Genomic DNA, 22,014 nt, shown 5'->3' on the forward strand with positions numbered 1-22,014 from the left:
ATGAAGAGCCACCAGGTTCATTGTGTGTTTAGGATAGCAAAATATGTTATAGGGCTGCATGTATATACAGCAATATCCTACACCATGGAGGAATGCAGTGTGCCACTGTGTTGTACCATTGGACTAGTTGGTGACCTGTTAACAATATAACCACACCCTCCACACTGGCAACATTTAGTCCACAGAGTGTCTTAGTTTATGCTCAAAAACAAAGATTCCTGTTTCTGATTGACATGTAGTCCCTCCATTATGTGCACTGGGTATAGACAGGAAGGGACTCCAGCCCGCTAATACTTTGCCTTCTAGACTCGTGGGAGGTATAGCAGTGCACCTCATGTAAACCCAAAATATTTAATAAGAAACAGGAGCAGGAGTGAACCCTTTGGCCTCCTTTCCCCTCTGACCCATGGTAACCATTGTCTGCTCCATTCGAAAGAGACCCATGGCAAACCTGTTCTTCAAATTCTGGGCACCACCACAAGTCAGCTTGCACAATAAAGGATAACGTGGATCAAAGCTGCAAAGAGACATTGATGGAGCCAGTGAGTGGGTAGAACTGTGGCAGAAGGAGTTCAATGTGGGGAAGTGTAAAGTCATCCAGTTTGGGGTGTGAAAGAGAGTTCAGAGCATTTTCTACCTGGTGAGAACCCTGGAACTGAGGAAGAGCTGAGAGGTTTAGGGACTCAATTACAGAAATTGAGGGGAAAAAAGCAATGGACACGTACCAAAACAAAAAGGAAAGGGCTAATGGAATGTTTGCCTTTATCTAAAGAGGTTGTGGTTTAGTTACATAAATCTCTGGTTAAACCCCCCCCCCCCCCATCTGGACGAACTGGGTTCAGTTCTAGGCCCTGCACCTCAGGAAGGACCTATTGCCCCTGGAGGGGGGAGCAGCGCAGATTCACCAGAATGATCCTGGGGCTGAAAGGGTTAAGTTATGAATTTGCAGGTTGCACAGACCAGGCTGGTATTCCCTTGAGTTTAGAAGATTAAGAATTGATCTAATGAAGGTACTTAAGGAGGTCAAAGTAGATGGAGAGAAACTATTTCCCTCCGGCAGGGAGATTGAGAACAAAACTCAAGCCAGGCTGTTCAGGAGTGATGCCAGGAGGCACACCTTCACACAAGAGAGAGTGAAAATCTGGAACTGTCTCCCCAAAAACCTGTTAAGGCTCAGGATCAATTGTAAACTTCAAAACTCAGGTTGATGGAACGTGTTGGGTGAGGGGATAGTAAGGGTCACAGAACCAAAGCATAGAGTTAAGATTGCAGATCAGCCATAATCTAATCCAGAGTAGACTAAAGGGGCTGTCTGACTTCCTGTTCCCATATTCCACGGGCAAGAAAGAGGGTTAATGGTGCAGCAATTTCATCAATGTGACAAGCCAGAGGAGGGAACTGTTTTTTTTTTTTGTTTTGACTGCCTCAGTTGATGTGTGAAAGTTAAATACAGAATGGCCAGACCTGGAACTGGGCCCCCCCCACCCCCACCTCCCCCTCCCTGTCTTGTTTTGTTCCTGTAGTATCCTTAGCTTTGCCAGAAGGTGGCAGTGCTGCGCCACGTCAATTTAATGGCGCAACTCCCTGTTGGAAAACAAAATAGCAAGGCGAATGGAATTTCAGGAATGTGGAAGCTGCAGAGGGGGACCCCGGGCTGATTGAAAGCAGCGATAATCGGAAAGCTGAGCCGGAATGTTAAAACCTCTCATCTTTTTTCTGTTTTGTCCACTCCCCCTCTTTTGTTACAAGGTTGAATTCTACAAGTGCTGACCCCCCCCCCCGCCCCCCCGGCTGCATGTTTATATTGGACTTTTTGGGGGGAAAAAATGTCCTTTTTGACAACTTTTTTTTTAAAGTGTAGCAAGAACCTGGACTTTTCGGATTCTGTTTCTCAGCTTCAAGTCGGGTAAAACTCATCATGAGCCAGATGACCGAAGGAAATACTTTTTATTTTAATAAGGCCAGGGCTGCTAAAGGCAATGCAGGGAACTGAGGACGTTACACGAGGAGATTATGTCAGAACTGAGGGGCTGTAACCATCAGGAAAGCTCAAAACAGGCTGAGGCTCTCCTCGAGGGTAGAGGAAAAACGGGCTGAGGGATTGCCTGACACAAGCCTTTAAAATTTTGAAGGGGTTTGCTAGACGCAGATAAGATGTTTCCACTTGTTGGGAGAGGTTAGAATTATGGTCCATCGATATAAGAGAGAGTTCCTAACTCAGGAGAAGCTTCTTTACCCAGGGACTGGTGAGAATGTGGAGATCGACACCGCAGGGGAGTAATTGAGGAGTGAACAACCTCGATGCATTGATGGAGAAGGGGAAGGTGGATAAACGCATGAGGGAGAAACGAATAGAAAGATGCACTGAAAAACCCGCAACTCGATTTGGCCAACTCTCCAGAAACAGCCACTCGCATTACTTAGCACCTGTAACCTTGTCAAATATCCCAGGGAGTGTTACCAAGCAAAGCAATTTAACACTGAAGCTGCTTAAGGAGCTATTAGTGCTGGTGACCTAAAGCTTGGTCAAAGAGGCAGGTTCTGAGGAGCACCTTTAAGGAGGAGGGAGAGGTTTAGGGAGGGAATTTCCCAGCTTAGGGCCCAGGCAGCTGAAGGCACGGCCACCAGTGTTGGAGTGATCAAAATCAGAGGTGCTGGAGAAGCGGGAATGAGGGATCTCGGAGGGTTGTGGGGCTGGAGGAGATTACAGTGATAGGGAGGGGGTGGGGAGGCCTCTGTTTCCTGACTAAAGAGGAATATTGTGGCCCTGAGGTACCTGGTTGGTTCTAATCTCCCTGCGTTGTCATCACCTGGGTTCTTGCTATGGTTTTGCCACTGTTCGTCGTCTGTATTGCATCCTTATCGTTTGAACCACTGCAGCTTTTGTTCTCCTCTTCTTGTGTCTTTTTTTTATTTAAAACAAACAGACTGCTGTTACTCACCACCTTCTCCCAGAAGTGAAAGCTCAGGACAGTGGGAAGAAATGTGTAGTGATCGACCTGGATGAAACTTTAGTTCACAGTTCATTTAAGGTGTGTTAATGTTTTATTTTCTCCCTATATTCTTGAAGTTTTTTGTTTTTGTTTTATTTTGCTGTCAATCTTCCTGCCCTCTTGTTTTGAAGACATTGACTCCTCGCTGCAGTCTGGTGTCCAACACGTGGCTAATGTGAGTCTAGGGTCATGTGGCAGGAACAAGTGACCCTGGACCTCTGGTTCCTGATATCTCCACCACTGGGACTTTTATTCTTCCATGGGATGTGTGGGTGTCACTGGCAAGGTCAGCATTTGTTGCCCATCCCTAATTGCTCTTGAACTGAGTGGCTTGCTAGGCCAATGTAGAGGACAGATGAGAGTTAACCACGTTGCAGTGGGTGTACGAACATACGAATTAGGAGCATGAGCAGGAGCACTCGGCCCTTCAAGCTTGCTCTGCCATTCAGTGGGATCGTGGCTGCTCCCAATAACCTTTCACCTCCTGGCCCTTGTAGGCCAGACCAGGCAAGGACAGCAGATTTCCTTCCCTAAAGGGACATTAGTGACCCAGATGGGTTTTTTTACAACAATTGATAGTTTCGTGGTCACAATTACTGAGACTAGTTTTCAATTCCAGATTGGCTAATCGGATTTAAACTCCACCAGCTGCCAGGGTTGGGATTCGAACCCAGGTCCCCAGAGCATTAGCCTGGGCCTCTGGGTTACAAGTCCAGTGACATTACCTCTACACCACTGGCTCCCTATGTCTCACCTCATGCCTGTGTCTGTTGTGGACTCATTGATAGAGATGAATCATTGTGATCACTCCACAATGCCACTGCCCTCTTCCCCACCTCCCCCACACCCCCACCACCCCCCCCCCACCCCACTACCCAAACCACTCACCCCTGCCCCAACTAGCAGGGTGATTAGGATGTGGATGAATCTCGGGCTGTTTTCACCAGGAAATTCCTGTGGGAAGTTAAGCGCCAGAGACCCTGTTGGTCATTTGTGGAAACCCTGAGTCATTGACAATCCGACCCTTACCATTGACAGTCATCTTGCTCTGTGAGGGGGAAGGCTGATTAGATAGCAGCCAGGACCAGGAGCTCCAAGGGGGGGAGATGGTGATCGTGGTAATGATAGTGGACTAGTGACCCAGCCTAATGTTCTGGGATTATGAGTTCAAATCCCGCTGCTGCACACTGCCTTGCATCCAATCTCATGTAGGGAAAATTCAGCCCAATATTTCTGTTTCAGAATTTAAAAGGTGTATAAAATTATGATGGCATAGATAGGGTAGACAGGAAGGAACTTTTCCCCTTGAGGGAGGGATCAATAACCAGGAGGCATAGATTTAAGGTAAGGGGCAGGAGGTTTAGAGGGGATGTGTGGAAGAATTTTTTCACCCAGAGGGTGGTGGGAATCTGGAACTCACTGCCTGAAAGGGTGATAGAGGCAGAAACCCTCATAACATTTAAGAAGTATTTGGATGTGCACTTGCGATGCCAAGGCATACAAGGCTACGGGCCTAGTGCTGGAAAATGGGATTAGAATAGTTAGGTACTTGTTTGACCAGAGCAGACTTGATGGGCCAAAGGGCCTTTTTCTGTGCTGTAGACCTCTATGACTTTGTGACGTGTTTCTCTCTCTCTTTCTAACTTAAAAGGGGTGGGTTGAATGACCAATTTTTTTTATGACCTCCAATTCTGGCCTCTGAAACATTCCTGATTTTAATCACTCCAACGTTGGTGGCCATGCCTTCAGCTGCCTGGATCCCAATCTCTGGAATTCCTTCCCTAGACCTCTCCATCTCTCTCCCCTCCTTTTAAAATGCTCCTTAAAGCGTGAGCCAGTGTGGATCAGAGAATGGGGGTGGTGGGGAGCAGTGTGGGTGGAGGAGGGGCTGCCCTAATTGTGCAGGATATGGGTAAGGGGTGGCTTCCCTCCCTCATGGGAATGGGAGGGATCATCGTTCCTCTGTGCCCCACAGGTTGACTTGAAGGAGACCTGTCTTCAGCTGAGCATCTCCACAGGGTCAGAATGTGGTGTGAATAGGCAGAAAGTGCTGGGAAAACTCAACAGGTCTGCAGCATCTGTGGAGAGAAACAGAGCTAACGTTTCGAATCGTACGCTCTGAAGGAGAGTCATACGGATTCGAAACGTTAACTCTGTTTATCTCTCCACAGATGCTACCAGACCTGCTGTGCTTTTCCAGCATTTTCTGTTTTTGTCCTTTTAATAATGTTTGTTGAGGGATAAATATTGGCCCAGGATTCCCCTGCTGTTCTTCAAAATAATGACCAGGGGACGTTTTGCATTCACCAGAGAGGGGGAGAAACAACCTCGGTTTAACATCTCATCGGAAACAGGCAGCTGTGGCAGTGCAGCACCCTCTTAGTACTGCACTGGGAGTGTCAGCCTGGATTAATGTGCTTGTGTGTCTGTGGAGTGGGACTTGAATCCACAACTGTCTGACTCGGGCAGGAGTGCGACCAGTTGAGCCATGGGTGACAACAAGGTGTATGAGGAGGATTATGGGTGAATGAAGGGTGGTCCTTGTCTGAGGCATTGTGGGCTGGTGTGGAGGACAAGGGTTCGAAACAGATTCTATTCCTTCCTGATTGGATGATGCCTTTTCCTCCCCCCCACAGCCGGTGAATAATGCGGACTTCATTATCCCAGTGGAGATCGATGGCAACATGCACCAGGTGAGAGTGTGTAACATTGCAAGACAGGAGAGTCAGCAACAAGGTCTCTGCCATTCTCCCTCCTGGCAAAGGTGGGCAGGTGGATTGGCAATGGTACCATGGTGGTTATCACCACCCAGAGGCTGGGAATTACAATGGACATCAGTTCCGATCCCACCTCAAGCAATTTGGGAATGACTGACAAAAGTAACCATGAAGCTGTTGGATTGTCATAAAAAACCAAACTGGTTTATTAATATTCCATTTATACACAATCCCAACAGTCCAAACCCCTTCCCTTTCACTCCCATTATATAGAATCCCAATGGATCCAAACCCCTTCCTATTCACTCCCATTGCAGAATCCCAATGGACCAAATCCCTTCCCAATCACTCCCAGCATAGACCCAATTACTCAACCTCTCATCATTGGGTGACCCCCTCATCCCAGGGACCAATTCAATGAACCTTCACTATAGCACCTCCAATGCAAATATAGCCTTCCTTAAATGTGGAGATCAAAACTGCTCAAAGCATTCCAGATGTGGTCTCACCAAAACCCTGTACAATTCTAGCAAGACTTCCTATTCCTGTACTCCAATCCATTACAATAAAGGCCGACATGCTATTTGCCTTTCGTTTTGCTGGCTGCACCTGCTTGCTCGTTTCCTGAAGTTTCTTGTACAAGTACATTCGAGGGTCTCTGAATATCAACGTTTCTCTCTTGTTTCTGCTTTTCTATTCCTACAACCAAAGTGAATAACTTGACACTTCCTCACGTTATACTCTGTATGCCGACTTGTCCATTTATTTAACCTGTATTTAACTCTCGGCAGCCTCTGTGTCCTCCTCACAGCTTTCCACCTAGCTTTGTATTATCAGCAAACCTAGATACATTTCTCTCTGTCTAAGTCCTTTAAGTGACAAATAACTGAGGCTGCAGCACTGATCCTTGGGCCCGCTCTACTTGTCATATCCTGCCAACGTGAAAATGCTCTGTTTATCCCAACTGTTAACCAATTCTCTACCCATGCTAATAAATTGCACCAAATTGTGTAATAATTTTTTATGTATCATCTTATTGAATGTCTTTTGTAAATCCAAATATATTATGTTTACTGGATTCTCTCACATCTGTAAAGAGCTTGGTTTGACCATCAGCATCAGGAGGACAAATGCCCTGGTCCAGGCTGCTGCCACCTATCAGCATTGACAACGTAACGCTGGAGGTTGTAGCTAGTTCCATGTATCTAGGCTCCACCTCACCAGTAACCTGTCTACTGATGCTGAAATAACTCGCACATCACAAAAGCTGCAGCTGTTCCGTCCAATCTGAGTGAGAGAGTGAGGAACAACAGCAACCTGACTGAGAACACCAAACTGTGAGTCTACCAAGCCTGTGTCCTCAGTGCACTCCTCTACAGTGCTGAAACCGGGACAACGTGTGCTAGAAAGAAGAAAAGACTGAACAGTTTCCACCTTCGCTGCCTCAGATATATCCTCGGTATCTCCTGCCAGGGCAAGGTCACTAACTGAGAGTTCTGGAGCATGCTAATTCCATCATACACTCATTGCTAAGCCAACAACATCTTTGCTGGCTTGGCCATATTCGTGGGATGGATGAAAGCCATATACCAAAATACCTTCGGCACTGTGGATTGGTGACTTGGTGTCCATACCTCCACTACAAGGATGCACGAAGATGGTGGACATTCTGAGGACTGAGTGACAGTTGCTGGCGACCTCTGGAGTCTGACTGTTTGGAAGGACGTTGGAAGAGGTGAGCAGAAATGAAACACTCGGCTGGCCAAGCAGAGGTCTCGGAGAAAACAGAGGCCAGTGAATCTCCTCAGCCCACTCTCTCCCTCTGCAGCCAATGCAGCAGAGACTGACACGACAGAGTGGGGCTCCTGAGCCCACACCAGGCGATGCTTAACATAGAGTTAACCACCACGGCACAAACCTTCATCTTACCAGACGGACGGCTTCCCCTTTACCTGGCCCTACTAGTTACACCTTTCAGTTACATTTGTCACAAACACAATTTCCCTTTTGTAAATTCATGCTGACTTGATCTAATCACACTACACTTTTCTGAGTGCATTTTGAGTCTTCCAAATAATAGATTCCAGCATTTTCCCAATGACTGATGTCAGCTTACTGGCCTGTAGTTCCTGTTTTCCCCCCTCTCCTTTTCTTGAATAGAGGTTTAAACATCTGCCAACTTCCAATCTGCTGGGACCATTCCAAAATTGAGGAAATTTTGGAAAATGATAACCAGTGCATCCACTATCTCTGCAGCTACCTCTCTTCCAACCATCAAGTCCTGGGGATTTATCAGCATTCAGGCCCAATAGTTTCTTTTATAGGTTTTCCTCTTATTAATTACAAAGATTGTCAATCTCATTTATCTCTTGGCTACTTTCTGGTATGTCTTTTTTGTGAATTCTACTGCGAAGACAGACCCCAATTTTTTTTTTATGGACTTAATGGGGCCCACGACATAAGGTCAGTGGCGCTCAGAGGATTCGTGAGGCGGTGAAGGAGGGGAAGCGCGATGCATTGTGATGCATAGAAGGTTCTAGAGCTCCCCATGGACCACCAAATGGCTACCAATCAGTTACTGAGGAACTTGGGATTAAGAGTCGTCACTCCACATGGACCACGCCTCCACACACAGGATTGGAGTCCAACCGGGGGATGGGCGCAGAACCTGGTTCTGATCTTCAACTGAATGAATTCCGTCACCGGCTGGATCTCTGCTGAGGCTGTGACTTGATTCAAGTAATCCAGGATAGGCTGTTCAGTGAAACTCTGGCCTGTCCTTGACTGCTTGGCTCAGGAGGCAGCCCATGTCCTTCATTCACAATCGGCTCATCGCGTACCTGCTGCTTCTGAGTGACCATTGAGCAGCGTGAGTGTGCGAGCGTATCTTCTGGTAATGCTTCATTGCTGCAGTTGTCTGAATGTGAATTAATGTAAACCTAACCTAAGCACAGAATCCCAATGGACCCAAATCCCCTCCTCATTCACCTCCAATGATCCATTAGAATCCTTTCATTGGAATATTCTGCTCCAGCTCTTCCCCAACCTTCTCTTTGTTCTTTTCCCCCTCCTCTTTCCTTCCTTATCATCCTCCTCTTCTCTATTTCTTTCTTTACTCTTTCCCCTCTTTCTCCCCCACCACTTTGTTCTTTCCTGTCCACCCATTTCTCCTTTTTCACTTTTATCTCACCCCCTCCCCTTGCCCTCTTCTCTTCCCTCCGTCCCTCCCTTACCCCTTTTTTCTCTCTTCCCACTGATTTGTTATATAACCGTGAATATCACAGGCTGAAGGAGGCCATTCAGCCCATCGCACCTGTGTTGGCTATACAGTATGTAATTTGTCTCTCTGCTCCCTCTGCCTCACCGGTACCATTCTGTGTTGCAGGTGTATGTCTTGAAGAGGCCTTACGTAGACGAGTTTTTAAAGAGAATGGGTGAGCTGTTTGAGTGCGTGCTGTTCACAGCTAGCCTGTCCAAGGTGAGTCCTCCCTCGTTGGCAGCCCTCTTGTCAGTCACACACTCCGTGACTCCAACCCTCCTGTTTTGTCCATGTCCCTCTGCTTGCAAGATCCCACCTTCAGGTTCGAGGTATTTCAGGGTAGGGTGGGCCTGGGGAACCTTCTTCCTTTGTTTAAACTCTTTGAACAACTATTAGTACTTAGAGAGCCTATTTAACCCCGGAGAGTGTGCCAAGGTGCTCCACAGAAGCATCATCGACCAAAACCTGGGCCCCAAGGCACATGAGATATTAGGACGGGCGATTAAAAGCTTGGTCGGGAAGGTCGATTTTAAGAAGCGTCTTGCAGGAGGAGGGAGAGGTGGGGGTGGGGAGGGAGGGATTCCAGAGCTAGGGCCCAGGTAGCTGAAGGTATGACTGCCCATAGTGGAGTGATGAGAATCAGGATGTCCAAGAGACCAGAATTGGGGGAGTGTAGAATCTCAAGAGGGTTGTGGGGCTGGAGGAGGTTATGGAGGTAGGGACAGGTGAGGCCATGGAGGGATTTGAGAACAAGGATGAGAATTTTTAGGTTGGGCTGTGGTGATGGGCGAATTGGACTTGGAGCGAGTTAGGATACGGGCTTGGAGAGTTTTGAATATAATGGTTCCCTCACTGTGTTGCTTTTTGGTTTAGTTCACTGTTGGCCCTAGCCTGACTCCTGATTCCCATTACTTTGCAGTATGCTGATCCCGTTGCCGATCTCCTGGACAAGTGGGGAGCTTTCAGGACCCGGCTCTTCCGTGAATCATGCGTCTTCCATCAAGGCAATTACGTCAAGGATCTCAGCCGGTTAGGACGGGACCTAAACAAACTCATCATCATCGACAACTCTCCGGCTTCATACGTCTTCCATCCAAACAATGCTGTATGTAGCTGACGGTCAGGTGTTCCCTGTCCGGTCTCTTGTGAATCTGGTGTCTTTGATTGGTTTCAGAAGGGGTAGTCTCTGAATGCCTCACGCTCAGCCCCCCCAGTACACAATCGAGCTTAATACAGCCACTTGGTAGTTTCCATTCCATTGGATTACCACACTCGAAAATCCATTGGCCCAGGCTGGTGCTCTGGGGGACACTGGTTCAAATCCCACCATCGCAGCTGGTGGAATTTAAATTCAACTATTACAATCTGGAATTGAAAGCTAGTCTCAGTTTCATGGTCACCGTTACTGTCACTGACTGTCATAAAAACCCATCTGGTTCCCTAATGTCCCTTTAGGGAAGGAAATCTGCCTTCGTTACCTGGTCTGGCCTACATGTGACTCCAGACCCACAGCAATAAGACATAGGAGCAGAAATTAGGCCATTCGGCCCATCGAGTCTGCTCCGCCATTCAATCATGACTGATAAGTTTCTCAACCCCATTCTCCCGCCTTCTCCCCGTAACCTTTGAGTGTGGGTTGATTCTTAACTGCCCTCTGAAATGGCCTAGCTAGGCACTCAGTTCAAGGGCAATTAGGGATGGGCAACAAATGCTGGCCTTGCCAGGGACACCCTCATCCCGTGAAAAAATAAATAAGAAAGAAATAGGCTTACAAGGGTGTCTCCGTTGTTGTTTGGCGTATGAGGAGTTGCAAGGAAATGTTTAAAGAGAAAAGGCTTGAGGGCTTGAGTTTCTAAAGCACTTTTCATGGCCTGAGTCCCTCCCAAATGTTTCATAGTCAATGAAACACTTTTAGGAAGAGACGTAACACTGCTGTAAGAAAATTGTGCACAGGAAGATCCCGCAGGGAGCCAATGTGACAATGACTGGATCATCTATTTACAGTCATGTTGGTTGAGGGATAAATGTGGACCAGAACACCAGGGGGGGGCGGAGGGGTGGGGGAGAACTTCAAAATAGTGAATTGTGCCCTCCTGAGGGGGCGAGAAGGGGGGCCTTGGTTTTTAACATGGTGTCTGAAAGGTGGAACCCTGGTGTTGGCCTACATTCTTATGCTCAACTTGGGAGGAGGGATGTGGCTTGCGGATGGGCAAGAGGCCAGAATTGGGAGGAGTGCAGAGATCTTTACAGTGGGGTTTGAGCCGGGAGCAAGGTTTGTGAGTGAGCGAGTACGGAGCAGACACTGGGATTCCGGGAATTTCTAATGTGCTGTTACTTTCCTCCCCCCCACCCCACCCTCCAGGTGCCCATTGCTTCTTGGTTTGATGACATGTCTGACACAGAACTGCTGGACCTCATCCCTTTCTTTGAGAGACTCTCGAAGGAGGAGAACATTTTCACATTGCTGCAGGAACACAAGTCTAGCTAGCACTGAGCCAGATTGTGATTGAACGGGGTTGTGGAGCCCTTACCACCACCACCCACCACCCCCCGACCCCAGGGGAGTCTCATCTCTTAACAAAGCCATGATTCCTCTTACCAGCGTGCCTTTGAGAGAAAACAGCAACTGCGAGGACTGTGCATCCTGCCAGAGAAATGAGATGCACAAAGACTGGACCGATCACGTCCCACAGCACTTAACAGAAATCAGGGATGGCTCCTCCCACACTTGGATACATTCTCCCTTGCTCTGTCTTTCCACGAATTGGAATCTGGGGTATTGGGTTGTGTGTGGGGTGGGTGGAGGGGGGGGTGTCATTGGGGGGTAATCTCATCCATTGGTTTGGCCATCCTTCTCTCCTCTCGCCCCTCCCCTAACCCCCTTGTTGGGTGCACAGTGAGGAGCAGGGATTGGATCAGCCATGCTGGCAGGCGATTGGCGGGACTGAGAGTCGGGGGCTAACGGGAGGTGACTGATTCAGGAAGCAAAGCTGAAACGAAAGCTTGAAAAGGCACAACCAGGCATAAGAGAGGCCAAAGGGAAGTATTGTTCTGCTGGGCTGACCTGAGTTTCCATCATGTGTGATTGGGGTGGAGGGAGTAGGGAGCCCTCTGCTCTCCCCTGGGGATGGGGCAGGCAGAGCTGTCATCCTCCTGTTGATTTACTCCCCCAGCCTGCACTCTGAGGGTTAACAGTGCAGCTTCAACAGGTTGCATGTTTTCTCTCTCTCTCTCTCTCTCTCTTCAGTTACCAGTCTCGGTGATTTGAGGGCGTCTCACCCTTGTGAGTAATAAAGAGCACTACGATGGCTAAGACCAGTCTTGCTGGGGTCCTTCCAAGCTAACAGCACCCACAACCCCCTTGCGTCCCCTCCCCCGACCATGGCCATCCCACACGGGGAGGGGGGTGAAGGAGGACAGTTTTGAGGCTGAAAGCTCTCTGAGGTGGAGGGAGAGTGAAGGGGAGGGGTTGTGTGTGTGTGTGTGTGTGTGTTGCAGGCTGGGTGTGCGAGGGACAGAATCCTGGGATTGGCGTTGGAGTTTCCCATACATTTACTGTTGAGCTGCCCTCTTTCCTGGGGCCTAACCTCCATTCAGTTCAGTTTTATTTTTATTATTTAATAATGAAATCCTCTGGCAGCTTCCTATAGATCCTGGGTGGAGGAGGGCAGAGAAAGTCTGTGAAATACAAACTCAGGAACTCCCTCGTCATCAAAGTGTATGGTTCAGGCCCCCAGAGATTCAAAGAAATCCTGTGGTGAAGCTGAGGGGCTTTTTAACCCTCATTCCCTTCCCGTTGCCCCCTACGCATGCTGGAGTGTGGATCTGGAGTGAGGGGGAAGTTATAACCCCTCCTGTCCCTCAGCCTCTGAAAGAATGCAAAAAAAATAAAGCACAAAAACAGACCACTCGGCCCAACTGGTCCATGCTGGTGTTTCTGCTCCACATGAGCCTCCTCCCTCTCCCTCTTCACCTCACCCTGCCAGCATACCCTTCTATTCCTTTCTCCTTTGCGTACATGTCCAGTTTTCCCCTTCAATGTATCGATACTATTCACTTCCACCACTCCCTGTGGGAGTGAGTTCCACATTCTCCCCGCTCTCTGGATATAGGAGTTCCCCCCGGATTCCCGATGGGGTTTATTGGGGACTACCTGATACTGATGGCCCCTATTTCTGGCCTCTTCCCCATAAATGGAAACAGCTCTATGTCTACAGTCATACGGACTGGTTTCCTTACCTAACCCCTGGGCAGGACTATGGCAAAGGCTGGGCCAGGGGCACAGTTTATGCTGATTCTATTTCTTCAGTAGTGGTGCAGTTTGACACTGTGCCAAGTTATTGCCAATTTAATCATTTTTAAATTATTACATTCAATAAATGTAATTAAATTTAATTGATTACAATTAAATTTCTTAGTAAATGTAATTGTTTATAATTAATTCAATTCAATAATTGAATATAATTCAATTTAATAATTGCCTTGATTGTAATTAATTGACTATAACACCCTTAGTCATACAGGGGACCAAAACCCACAGGATTATTCTGGTGGGGATGGTGACTGTGTTTCGTGGTTGCAGGGTCACACTAAGGGGTGGCTGTCATGGGGAGCGAGGTTTTGAACAAGCCTGCTTTTAAGTTCTCCTTGGCTTTGTTCCATTCAGTTGCTGAGATTCTGTAGCTCGCTTATGTTGCTGCGTTGCCCGGTTATACCGAACTGGAGCTTATTTGTCAGTGGTCAATCTGGGCCAAGGCCCATGGTTCTTTACCGTAGGCGTGCGGAGAGCTGTGGTGGAATGCTCCCTTCCTTCCCCATATCTCCACAGTTCTCCCATCACCGTTCAGAAACAGAGCCTCCCTGAGCCATGCACAGATTCTGATTCAGTCGCTAGCCTTGTGCCACAGTTAACTGATTGCAATTTGTGGAGGATGGTGGAGGGGAGACCCTAGATTGGGTAAAGGCAGGGTGGAGAGGGGACAGTCGATCTCAGCCTGCACTGCCTCCCACCACCCCCTAGCCCAGGTGAGATGGCGAGATAGGGCAGAGACTGACTGGACTGATGTTGACTATGGGGCTCCTCACCTGGTTGAATAGCTGTCCACTCACACATGAGTGTGCTTGTAGATTGTGGACCCACGAGGACCAAAAGCTTTTCTGGGAGAAGGAGGGGAAGTCATTTTTTTATTTGGAAGGTGGGTTGATGAATTTGGACTGACCAACAGTGTCTAGGCTTGGTGAGGGAGTGGGGGGGTGCGGGGGGGGCGGTGGTGTGAATGTGATTGGGGCGAGGGGAGGGTTGGTGGTCATTCTTTTCCCACACCTCATTAGAGCTTCATCAGGGACCAGGGGACTAAGCTTCATTTGTCTAAACGCACAGTATTCTGAGGGGGCTCTGGAGTGACTCCCAAGGATGAAAACTCCCCCGAGCTCCTTCTCCAGGCAGCTATTCCATACTCTGAGACTCTTTCCATCTGTGCCTGATAGGAGTGGCAACGAGGTCATACTCCGGCCCTGAAAGTGATCCTTCAAGTGCGTAACAGACAGCGGTGTGACGAAGACATAGGGAAGATATCGGAGTCGTGTGAACAAGAGGAGAGTGTTTACAAATGTTGATTATTTTGTGGAATTTGTGATTTACTTTGGGGTGGATCAGTACTCACATGGATGCCGTCACTGGTGACGGGGGGTGGGGGGGGGGGGGGTGGTTTGTGTGTGTGTGGAGGGGTGGGGGATGGGGGTATGTGTGTGTGTTTGTAAGTGCCATGCGTATGAGGGTGACTTTGTACAGTGGATGCGTATTCACATTATGGGATAGCCAGTGCAAAGATGCAGTCTATGGTAACTCGGCAGGAGAATTTGATCGAACCAATGGAAGCAGACTAAAGCCTTACACTTGAGGGGGAGTGGAGTGCTCCAGATTTTGAAAGTATATAAGAGCTGTCCTTCCACCAACAACCCCCCACCCACCCCCACCCCACCCCACCCCCCTCTCCCCTTGCCTCATTTGGTTCTGCAGCAAGCTTGCAGGGCCCCAGGTTCAGGGATGCCACAGATTGTCTCTATCCCTTATCTGGGATGGGAGAGGAGGGTAGGAGAAAAGCCAGCCTGGGGCACTGCTCCTTGTAATGCAGTGGGGTTAGGGGTGGGGGTTTTGGTGGAGAGTAAGGAATTGTAGAGGGTAGGGATCAGGCTTGTACTGTGACGCCCTTCACAGTGGAATAGTCTACTGACACTCACATGGTCTTGTGTGCTTGGCCACACGAAGTGGTATGTTATCCTGGCAGGAGTCGACACTTTCCAGAGGTGAGAAAATGGTCCAAGTGGTTTATTGAGGGGGACAGGAGGGCGGAGATGACTAACATTGCCTGCTACCTGGAGCAGTGTTTAAAAATTTCCCTTCCCCTCTCCATCCCATCGTCTGAAAAATGGGACCCCTCCTGTATGCTGCTGGGTCCCAGCCCAGTCACACAAGTGCCCACATACACCCATCACTGGCATTAACACCCTCTGGATCCCATGCCCTGGACAAACCCACCCTGTTCATCTTTTGAATTTGCTTTGAATCAGCGAGGTGCTGGGAGTAACCTTTAGGTTTCCCCTGCCTGTGGGGGGGAGAAGCTGGAGTGCTGAGAGGGTGAGTTGGGTGGGGAAGAGTGAGAAGGGGGTGGCTGGCATGTCTAGTCTGAGTGGGTGCTGCTCTGCTGTAATTCAAACTGCCTCCACCTGGGGGAGCAGTGTAGAGCTAATCTTGCCTTGAAATAGATCAAGTGCCTTCTATTAAAATATAATTAAAGGTTTTAATACATCAGAAAATGGGAGCTGGTACTTTATTATTTTTGTGCCTATTTTTATATCTGAGTGCTCTAAGCGGTCAGTAACTTGGGAGGTGGATATTACAGCTTTGTGTTTGGACTTGCAGAGCAGACTGTCTGTCTCTCATTTTCTCTTTCTGAAAGTAAAAAGCTTTCTTCTCAACACTTTTGAGTAACATGTCTGATTTGTGTGGTGTTGAAATTAGAGACTCCCTCTCGTTTAAGAGCAGGGAGGATGTTTCCTTGGTTGGGCATTATTGTTCATTCACACCCAAGTGGCGACTTCCCATCTCCAGAGACTGAAGCCAGACTTTAACATCCAGCCCCCTCTCCGATGGTGTGACCTGTACTTCCTCTGCCGGGTGCACAGCCTAAATTAGGGCCTGCAGCTCTTGTTTATAGGCCTGAGTGGCCTCAGTGCCTCTCTGAAGGAATTGCCTGTCTTTTTTATCCACCCCCCACCCCCCCCAGGAACTGATCAAAGTCTGGAACGTGGTTCCCTTGCCCCAGAGCGCGCTCCTGTCAGGGGGAGCAGCGATCGCCTGAGAGTTGCTGCTGCTGTTCAGGAATCCGCACCCCCACAGTACGGGTTTGTGTGGCTGGGGAGGTGGCGGGGGGAAGAGAGGGCTCAGTCCATGGGATGACCAGAGTCGGGGAACGCGCTGGATAGCGGAGGAGGGGTGGGGGTCGGGGGTGGGGCTGGATGATGCCACAGGAACTGGGCGCATGGCGCTCCTGCTGCCCAGCTCACAGCCAGAGTCACCCATAGTCCTCGGCCCCGACCGCACTCGAGGTGTTGAGGCAGGTTCAAGCTTGCGGTGAGCTCCCGTCTGAACGGAACCCCGTTCAGGCGGTGTTTCACTTTGGCCCCGCACCCCGACACCTCCCTCAGGAACCTCAGCCCCACCATTTGAACTGCCTCGCACAAATACCCTCCGTGCCTTTGCGTTCTGCACGGGGGAGTTTCCTGTACAGGCGGCTGCTGCACATCCTTCACTTGCTCACCCTCAACAACCACCCATACACACTGTGGCCTGCTGTCCAGAGGTGGAGGGGTCTCTCTCTGTGTGGGAGGCGTCCCCTTCACCATCAGGGATTTGGTGTTGGGGTGGGGGCGGTGGGGGGACGCTGTTGCATGCAGCAGTCCCGGGCAACAAAAGGTTAAAATGGTTTCCGCACTCTCAGGCCCACCTGTATTTTCTGTGGTCTCGAGGAGTCCTTGCTCCTTGTGTATACAGACTGTGGGAGGTTGCAGCCCCCCCCGTTTTGATTATCTGAAGGGGCCGCTCCTCAAGTTCTGGTTGCAATTCAGCCCCACGCTCCTGGTCTTTGGCCACCCAGTGCAGAGAGAGAGGGGTGGGCAGGGAGGAGGACCTCCTTGTGAATCTGCTCCTGGGCCTGGCCAGGGTGGCCGTTAACAGGTCCAGGCAGCTGCCAGCCAAGAGGGTCATCTGGTCCGACTGTCTGCCCCTCCTCTGCGGCTATGCTTGTGTCCGGGTGTCCCCTGGAGAAGGGAGCAGCGATCGCCTGAGAGCTACTGCTGTTCAGGAATCCGCACCCCCACAGTACGGATTTGTGTGGCTGGGGATGGGGGAGAGAGAGGTCTCAGCCCATAGGGTTGAGGCCTTCCCCAACCAGTGGGCACCACAGGGGCTGGGGTGCATATTCAGCTCTGGGAACATTTAATTTATGAGGTTTCCTTTAAAAGTTTTGTTTTTTTGTTACAGTGCCTCTTTAAGGGGCTTTCAATTGATTTAATTTGTTTACATTTGTTCAGTTGGCTTCTGAGAGTATGCCTCCAGTCCCCTCTGCTCTTGTACCCACATTAGAATTGCCACATTATATAGCCTTGCAGTGTTCTTCCTACTGAAATGTAGCAGTTCACATAACGTCCTATTTTAGTGATATTGATTGGGGGGGATAAATATTGGCTGGAACTGCCCTTCTTTGAAAAGTAGCGTGGGATCTTTTATGTCAACCCGAGGGGGGCCTCGTTTTCAATTTCTTACCTGAAAGGCAGCACCTCTTACAGTGCAGCACTCCCTCGGTACAGCCCTGCCAGTGTCAGCCTGGATTCTGTGCTCAGGTCTCTCGAGCGGGACTCGAATCCAGCATCTGCTGCCTTGGAGGTGAGAATGCTACTGATTAAGCCGCCATTGAAGAGTTGTCAACCACCCAGGATTGTCCTAGGAATTAAACATCGATCTCCAGGCCATGGTGAAAGGGGAGGTAACTCTGACACTAGAAGGGGATCTTGATTAGGCTGCCTGTAAATAAAGTTAATAAAGCACACCAGGACTGGATGAGGCGCATTCAAGGATACTGAGGGAAATGAGAGTGGAAATTGGGGAGGCACTGGCCATAAATTTTCAGTTTTCCTTAGACTGGGGGGTGGTGCCAGAGGACTGGAGAATTACAAACATCACACCCTTCTTAAGAGGTGTAATGATAAGCCCAGCAGCTACAGGCCAGTCAGTTTAACTTTGGTGGTGAGGAAACAATAATTTGGGACAAAATGAATAATCACATGGACAAAGGAACCAGTAGTGGTTAATGGATGTTTTTGTGCTGGAGGAAGGTTAGTGTTAGGCCCCTTGCTTTTCCTAATGTATATTTATGACATTGGCCTTGTTATACAGGCCACAATTTTAAAATTTGTGGATGACTTTCAAACATTGTGAACTGTGCTAATAATTTCAAAAGGACATAGAGAAGTTGGGGAAGGGATGGGCAGGTGTCAGTCATTGGGATCTTATAAAACAGCTCATCCTTTCGGCTGTTCACAACAGGCAAAATACAACGGTACCCAACCAGCCTGTGCTTGCAAAACTCAAAACTTAGTGTCCAGCATTAGAAGTGACTCTGTGCTTGGGCAACACTTGCTAAACAACCCTGATTGTGCTGAGAATTGTACTGAAAACCAATTTAAGGTTATCAGTCAGGCTCTCAGTGTGGCTCACTTATACCTGCTAGAAGCCACATATTCACACTCAGGGCCCTGTCCTTTACAGACAAAAGGAATATGTCCACACATTGTGCCTTTTTTGACTAAAAAGCTTGGGGGACAGCCATTCCCTGGTTCATTCCCCAGGGCAATGCCTTGACCAATCAGAGTCGACCTGCCTGGTTTGAATTTTAAACCAATTGGCAGTTAGCTGTTTCCTGCAGCATTTCCCATGGCAACACCTCTACCACTCAGAGTCCACTTGCCAAACAATCTGCACTCTCTTCTCATGCAGTATAAATTGTTTTCCCTTTAAAGTTGGTATTTTCTCGCCACCTGACCTGATGAGTGTAAGACATGAAGTTTCGACAGCATGTCTTTTTTTTCAGCAACACTCCAGTTCTGCACCACCAAACAACTCTCCACTTTATATTCCATCTGCCATGCTCTTGCCCACTTACTAGGCCTATCCGAATCCCCCTGAAGCCTCTTTGCATCACCCTCAGAACTCTCATTCCCAGCTGGTTTTGTGTTATCTGCAAACTTGGAAATATTACACTTGGTCCTGACATCCAAATCATTGATATAGATTGGGAACACCTGGAGTCCAACTACTTACCCTAGCACTACCCCAGTAGTTACAGCCTGCCAACCTGAGATTGAGCCGTTTATTCTGTTAACCAATCCTCAATCCATGCCAGTATATTACCCCCTATCCAAATGCTTTAATTTTGTTTACTAACCTCCGGTGTGGGACCTTATCGAAAGACTTCTGAAAATCCAAATACACCACATTCACTTACTCCCCCTTATTCTGCGAGTTGCATCCTCAAAAAACTCCAACAAGGTTTGTCAAACATGATTTCCCTTTCATAAATCCATGTTGTCTGTCCAATCAGATCATTGTTTTCTAAGTGTCCCGTTATCACCACCTTTAAAATAGATTCTAGCAAATTTCCTACTACTGATGTAAGGTCAACAGGTCTGTAGTTCCCTGTTTTCTCTCTCCCTCCTTTCTTAAACAGTGGGGTGACATTCGCTACCTTCCAATCTGCAGAAACTGTTCCAGAATCTGTAGGATTTTGGAAGATGATCACCAATGCATCCACCATCTCTACAGCCACCTCGGTCAACCCTCTGGGATGTAGATCATTGGGTCCCAAGGACTCATCAGCTTTTAGCCCCATTAATTTCTCCAGTGCTACTTTTTTTTACTGATACTAATTTCTTTCAGTTCCTCATTCACGCCAGTCCCTTTGTTCCCTATTATTTCTGGACGTTTTTTTGTATCTTCTCCCCTTGGAGACAGACACCAAGTAATTCCCCATTATAAACTCTCCTGTCTCTGCCTGTAGAAGGCCCACATTTTTCTTTGCTAATCTTTTCCTTTTTACATCCTTATGGAGGCTTTTACAATTAGTTTTTACTTTCATGTTCTATTCTCTTTCTGTCAATATCTTGGTTCTCCTTTGCTCGGGCTGTTGTGGCAAATTTTGAGGTGCAGGTTGGCCATGTCATCTCTAAATCTACGATCATTTTATATATGTATATATACCCCCCAAACATCAGAAAACTCTGCCTCCATGAAAAGTATTGGTTGCATTTTATTTCAAACCATGTGGTTTTTCAAATCATTAATTATTAGCATCGTTAGAATTTCATTATGCAACAGTTTAATCATTTAATTGAATCCTATTAAAAACACGAATGACAGAAAACTTTACTTTTGACCGGGGGATGGTAAATAGAGGGGCCGCTGCTTTTCTTGATTTATATTAATAACATAGACCTGGGTGTACAGGGCACAATTTCAAAATTTGAAGATGATGCAAGGCCTGGAAGCAGTGTGAACTGTGAGGGGAGGGTAGTGATAGACTTTGGGAGAATATAGAGAGGCTGGTGGAATGGGCAGATGAAATTTAATGTAGGGAAGTGTGAAGCGATACATTTTGGTCAGAAGAATGAGCAGAGGTGACATAAAATAAAGGGCACAATTTTAAAGGAAATGCAGGAACAGAGGGACCTGGGTGTATATGCATAAATCATGGAGGGTGGCAGGACAGGTTGAGAAAGCAGTTAATAAATTACACTGAATCCTGGGTTTTATAAATAGGGGCACAGAGTAAAAAGCAAGTAAGTTATGAAACTTCATAAAACACTGGTTCAGACTCAATGTGGGGGGGTGGGGGGGGGGCGGATGTGATGGTTTTAGAGAGGGTGCAGAAAAGATTGACAAGAATGGTTCCAAGGATGAGCGATTCCAGTTGTGCGGATAGGTTGGCGAAGCTGGGGCTGTTCTCCTTGGAGAAGAGACGATTGAGAGGAGATTTGTTAGATGTGTTTAAAATCATGAGGGATCTGGCTGGCATAAACGAGGAGGAATTGTTCCCATTGGCAGAAGGTTGAGAGCCCTAAGTTGATTAACAAAAGAGCCAGAGATGATGTGAGGAAAAACCTCTACATGCAGCGAGAGGTTTGGACCTGGGACCCGTTGCCTGAGCACGTGGTGGAGACAGATTCAATTGCAGTTTTCAAAAGGAACCTGCTAATTATCTGAAGAGAAAAGATTTTACAGGGGCTACAGGGAAAAGGTGGAGGAGCGGAACTAGCTGAGTTGCTGTTGTAGAGAACTAGTAATTTGCTGAATGGCCTCCTTCTGTGCTGTAACCAAAACCCTGGAACTCCCTCTCTAATAGCCCTGTGGGAATACCTACACCACAGGGACTGCAGTGGCTCAAGAAGGCAGCTCACCACCACCTTCTCAAGGGTAACTAGGGATGGGCAATAAACGCTGGACCAGCTGGCGACGCCCACATCCTGAGAGTGAATAAAGAAAACCATTCATTGATTCTAGTATTGCTAACTCTGACCGGTAGAGGCATTGCCAAGGGGGATGTACCAGTTAATGGCGACTGAGAGTTAAATGCCAAGCATTGTTTGAAATTTAAAACAGGCGGCTTGACTCTGATTGGTCGAGGCATTGCCCTGAGGAATGAACCAGTGAATGGCTGTCACTTATTTTGTTTAGCAGAAACAGGTGCAATGTGTGTATATGTTCTTTCTGTCTGCAGGGAACAGGGTCCTGTGTATTAATATATATAGCTTCCAGTACACACAAATGTTCCACATTACGAGCTTGACTGACAATCTTAAATTGGTTGTCAGCATGCTGTGGTTGTCAGAGTCCATTTGCCAACCAATCAGCACTCTCTTCTCGTACAGTATAAAGTTGTTGCTTCAACTGACATTGGTATTCTCGCAATTGTCCTGATGAGTGAAAGATGAA

General features: G+C 48.0%; 1 protein-coding gene across 2 annotated transcripts in view; it reads left to right on the forward strand.

Moving 5' to 3' along the window:
* The window catches only part of LOC121284849 (carboxy-terminal domain RNA polymerase II polypeptide A small phosphatase 1-like), a 28,755-nt gene extending 15,312 nt beyond the window's left edge, over positions 1–13,443 (forward strand). For both annotated transcript variants that reach the window (XM_041200653.1, XM_041200654.1), the window contains 5 exons: positions 2,928–3,032; positions 5,630–5,686; positions 9,096–9,188; positions 9,889–10,074; positions 11,332–13,443. In XM_041200653.1, the coding sequence (XP_041056587.1) occupies positions 2,928–3,032; positions 5,630–5,686; positions 9,096–9,188; positions 9,889–10,074; positions 11,332–11,457 (567 nt within the window). In that variant the 3' untranslated portion in view covers positions 11,458–13,443. The remainder of the gene's footprint in view (positions 1–2,927; positions 3,033–5,629; positions 5,687–9,095; positions 9,189–9,888; positions 10,075–11,331) is intronic.
* Positions 13,444–22,014: the final 8,571 nt, after the last annotated feature.

The sequence above is a fragment of the Carcharodon carcharias genome, chromosome 12 (assembly GCF_017639515.1).
Source record: "Carcharodon carcharias isolate sCarCar2 chromosome 12, sCarCar2.pri, whole genome shotgun sequence".
Lineage (NCBI taxonomy): Eukaryota > Metazoa > Chordata > Chondrichthyes > Lamniformes > Lamnidae > Carcharodon > Carcharodon carcharias.